Source organism: Geospiza fortis, unplaced genomic scaffold (genome assembly GCF_000277835.1).
Source record: "Geospiza fortis unplaced genomic scaffold, GeoFor_1.0 scaffold69, whole genome shotgun sequence".
Lineage (NCBI taxonomy): Eukaryota > Metazoa > Chordata > Aves > Passeriformes > Thraupidae > Geospiza > Geospiza fortis.
In genome coordinates this window covers 721,360-726,314 of record NW_005054555.1, presented here as the reverse complement: position 1 = coordinate 726,314, position 4,955 = coordinate 721,360, and the positions used below count along the sequence as shown (strand labels likewise).

The 4,955-nt window shown below is 46.3% G+C and overlaps 1 protein-coding gene across 1 annotated transcript in view; it reads left to right on the top strand.

Annotated features, from left to right (window-relative positions):
* Window positions 1–4,955, top strand: part of LRRC7 (leucine rich repeat containing 7) — a gene marked incomplete at its 5' end in the record, with an annotated part of 23,056 nt that overhangs the window by 14,187 nt on the left and 3,914 nt on the right. The window contains 2 exon segments of the mRNA XM_031064089.1: window positions 4,012–4,123; window positions 4,328–4,508. Of these exon segments, the coding sequence (XP_030919949.1) occupies window positions 4,012–4,123; window positions 4,328–4,508 (293 nt within the window).

Genomic DNA, 4,955 nt, shown 5'->3' with positions numbered 1-4,955 from the left:
CAATGCTTTAATGCTGAAAAGAAATAAATGAGGGAAAACATTTTCCTTCTTTTTCGCTCCTTTGTTATCTGAACGTTGTGATAAACTCCTTGTCCTTGAAATATCCCTGTCTGTAGCCAGTCCTGAGGGCAGGAATTTTTCTCCCTCAGATTTCCATGTCTTTGGCACAAGTATTACACATTCAGCTGTAGCTGCTCTCTCAGTGCTGTGTTTTATTTTCTGTCAAACATTTTCATTCCTTAAAACAATAAGCCCCCAAATTTTTCTCTTCAAGCTGGCTTCAGAAGACTTCAACTCTAGGCACGATTTCAATTAGGACTAAAATATTGAAGTTAAATATTTAATTTCAGCTAAAATAGCAAAGTTAAATCACTCATGTTTCCATCTAAATCTGAAATCCTCAATTCCACCACGATTCCTTTTTACTCATTAAATTCTCACTGTGTAAATCTGGTCCTTGAACCAGCTGGTGACTCAGGCCACGAGTCTTGAAATTCTGCTCTTGTTGCTGAATATATAGAATTTATTTTGTATTATCTATCATTTGAACTTGAGTATTCTCAACAGCTTTCTGTGGGTTTTCATTATTCCACCTGGAATTTGATCTGTGTGGCCTGGCAGAGGTTTTAGCCGTTTGGCCTCCAGAAATCAGTGGTTTGTTAATATTTGTTAAAATAATGTTAATTTTTTCAATGGGAACACAGACATGCCAGTGAGCTGAGCCCCAGCAGGGTCCTGGGAGCTGGCAGAGCCAGGGAATGCATCCATCCCCAGGGAGGAGGAGATGGCAGTGACACCACAAACGTGGGGTGCAGCTGGGACACATCCCTGGGTGTGTGGGTACAGGGATCTCACAGAACTCTGCAGGAAGAGCTGAGCTGCTGCAGCCAGAGCCCAGAGTGACCCCTGAAGTGCCACCAAAAAAAAAATGGGAGTGCAGTTCCCTCCCTGCAGAGCTGGGAGCTCCCCGTGTCCCCAGCAGAGATGAGATTTCAGCTCCTGAGTTGTGATGGGGGAACTTTTCCAGATTTCAATTTCCCTGGGATGGAGTCAAGGGTGGCAGCACAACTATTCCAGCAGCTGAAGGAAAGAAAAGGGATGATCTTGTCCTTCCCAGACATTGGGAGGGGTTTTCAGCTCCAGTCAGGGTGGTGCAGATACATTTCCCTCTCCTTGGCTTCCTGCACCAGGATGAAGCACACGGGAAGTGTAGGCAGAGTGTGAATGGATTGGTGAACAATATTGGCCTGATTTCAGTTGTAACCCATTAAATAAAACATAATTAAGCTCCATTTGCTTTGCAGATAATTAGCAGACAAACTCAAGCCTCGAGTTAAAGTGCACTTTGAAATTGCAGGTGTGTTGTGACGTAGCTAAAGGCTGAAGGCAGTTTCTGATCCCAGGTAATTGAATTTCAGGTGCACTGCTCACTTTTCATCCTCAGATAAGCTGGTTTCTGATCTCTTGTGGCTTTTCCTGCAATTAATTTGCACGTGTCTCTTCAGAAACTGTTTCTAAATAATGAAAGGGAGCATCTGGAACGAGGAGCTGCATGTCAAATCCACTGTACATCCTTCACCTCCATTCACAATAAGCAAACAATGTCTTGATTAATCATCAATTACAACAAACCTCTTCATCATTCTAATTCTTTCTGGAAGATGTGAGTTTTGGCCAAAGAGGAGTCTGGGATTATTCAGGGATTTGTGCTGCCTTTCCATGAGAAACAATGAGGAATATCAAAATCAGCAAGTCAGGTCTTTACAGTTCCTGTTCTTGATGGGTTTGCATTGAGAATATCCCACATTTCCTCTGCCTCATCCCTTCCCACAGCCCTGGGCTGCTCCAAGCAGATTCCAGGAGTCTGAGCATTCCAAACATTCTGTCTCTCTGGATTATAATTTAATTTAATGTTTATCATATAATGTTCTTGCGTCCTCAGCCTGAATATTTGGTGATATTTCTCTTGCCAGTTGTTTTAATGGTTAGTACCAGGTATTTTCTCCTCACCACAGTTCTCTGCCCTCTTCCTGCATCCTTCCCCAGTTAATCCTGAGAAATAAATCCTGAGGAATAAATCCTGAGGAATAATCTCCAGGCACCTACTCAACACAATTGCATTTATCTCTTCCCTTTCTCCTTGCAATTTTCTTCCTGTTAGTGACCTTTTTGTTCTTCAGCTTGTAAGAAAAAGGTCCTCTTAAAGAGAGTGGAATTAAATGGAATATGATTTGGGGTTTTTACAGCGTATTTCACACATTCATGGCAGATTCACAAATGCCAGAGTGGTTCTTTCAAAAGTGCATTGGTTTTTGTTGGATAGCTGGGCTGGGGGATGAAAAGAAAAGGAAAATCCTATAAAATAGGGAACTTCATGCGCCTGAAGCTCATCATCTTGTCAAAAATGGAACTGCCAGCTCTTCCTCTCTTCCAGCAAGGTGGGGGCAGTTTGAGCTTAAAACTCCTGGAAGTTTCATGGCACAATATTGGGATTCCAGGTCCAAGCCAAAGAAACCAAAGAACCCCCCAAGAGCCCCCAGCCTGACCCTGAGCTCAGCCCGAAATCACCTCTGGAGGCCCCGGGCAGGGAGGACAGAGCCCAAAGCTCAGAGGTACAGGCACACCTGGGCTGCTCAGGTGGAGAGATTCACCTTCTGACTGCTCTGCACTGCACTGCCCCCAAAGCTCAGAGGTACAGGCACACCTGGGCACACCTGGGCTGCTCAGGTGGAGAACTTCACCCTGTGACTGCTCTGCACCCACACTGCCCCCAGCACTGGGCTCCCACCTGTTGGTCCCACTGCACTGGGAAAGGGCACTGGGAGTCACTGGGCACCTGGGGAATCCTGTGCATGGGGAAAGGAGGGCTGGGTCACTCCATGTGGAAATCACCATGGAACTGCCTTAGGAATTAGCCCTGAGGGCATTGATTAAACTGAGGATGGCTCTTCTAAGAAGGTCCTGCCTCCAGCAGAACATCAGAAACAGAGGGTTTGAAATGGCTCTGGTGCAAACAGGATTAAATTCTCCAAGGATAAATCACATGGCAAATGCTTCTACAAATCCCTGTCACTACAAAAGGTACTTAATGGCAGTAAACCCCTGAAAGTTTCCTCCTTGTAAGTGAAAACAAGAAAACGTTTTAAACCTTGCAGCATTAAACATTCTAGCAATGCAGATTTGGTTTGGGTACTCCAGTTTAAATTGTTTCTCTAATTATTACATCTCTCCCTCTGGCCTTCCCTCTCCAAACTCACTGGAGAACCTTTACAACATGTCAGGGTACAGAGACCCTCCTGTGTCACCCAACCCTGCCTCCCCATCCTCCTCATCTCTGAGCTTTCTGCAGGGATGAGAAAAGCCCCAAAATTCCCATTGGTGCCTTCATTCCCTCCTAGCCACCCTAGGGGCCTAACTGCCCTAATTTAAAATTTCTCTTTCTAAGAACGAGTCCCACTTTCCTCCCCCAGTTTAACTGGGGTTATTTTCAGCACATGTCCTGTTGCAGGGCCTGTGTGAAGGTCAGGTGTGCTGAACCCTCAGGCAGGAGTTTATTAAATCCAAATAATTTTAATTTAGCCACAAACTCCTCAGAGACAAAGCCATTTTAATTAAGTACAGCTCCAGGGACAGCTGAATCTCTGGAAGGACTCACCAGAAATAACTGAGCGAGGAATCCTCCCTCTGAAATACCAATTGTTTACACTCAATTAGTGTTTGTTTCTTTCTGCTGGCAGCATTTTTGGCGACCTTGACTTCCTCAAAAATGTTTACACGGCCTTGATGTGTCTTGCAAGTTCCATCTGGTTTGTCCACATTTCCATAACGAGCACATCACCCTAATTTTGAGGAGGATTAATTAGAACTTTCTGCTGACAAATTAGAACTTCCTGCACTCCCCGCGTGGTGGGTTTGGGGTGTTTGAACGATCACGAGGAGAAGGCTGTTTGTGTGCTGCAGGTTGAGGTGTTGCTGTTCCCTGTGCTCACTCTGCCGTGTTGTGTCCCTCAGGATGCCTTTGGACACCCTGCCAGCGAGATGAGGATAGGGGAGCTCCGTCCTTCCATGCCCGAGACGCCGCTCTACCCCCCCAAACTCGTCCTGCTGGGTAAAGACAAGAAAGGTACTGATGGATTTGCAGCCTTTGAGATGAAACCTTGTGATGGGGATGTGCCACCTCTGCTTGTAAACCATAGCCCGTGGACATTTGTGCACGTACCAGTACAACGCGATGCAATGCAATAATAGATTTAAGTTAAAAATGTGTTTTTCTGGCGTTCCGTTCCCGAGTGCCGCCCCTGAAAGCGTTTGCTGTGTTTTGTTTCAGAGTCGACAGATGAGTCTGAAGCAGATAAGATCCATTGTCTGAATAACAGCGTTTCCTCAGGCACTTACTCAGACTATTCCCCTTCCCAGGCTTCCTCAGGGTCCTCCAACGCGCACGTAAAAATGGGCTCCCTGCAGACCACGGCTAAAGAAGCAGTGAATAACTCTTTGTGGGGGAACAGGTGTGACATCTTTCCTGACACAGCTTCTGCCTCCCTTTTGTCCTCTCTGGGCCCTCAGAGTGACCCCGTTAGGGCATTTGGGTTTAAAAATCCACGTTTTCGTCCCTTGTTGGCTGTGCAGAGATGGCCACCTTCCATATTCCATAATCCCACAGCTGGTGGGTTCCGCTCTGTGCCATCGCCAGGCATTAAAGCTCCTGGAGGTGGAGCTGTAGCTGTTGGTGTCCCATTATTGCTGTCCCAGCTCCCTCTGCCCTAGACCTCCAAAAAGGTTCTTGGAGAGCCATAACCAGCACTGGGAACATTCCAGGACTAGCCTGTCCTGTCTGTTCCTGCCCTAAATCCCCTCACGTTGTTCCCTCCACAGCTCTGCCCTGTTAAAAAGCTGGATGGGAACAGGCAAAAAACCTGCCTCTGTTTGTGTCTCTGGTTAAAAAGTGGGGGAAA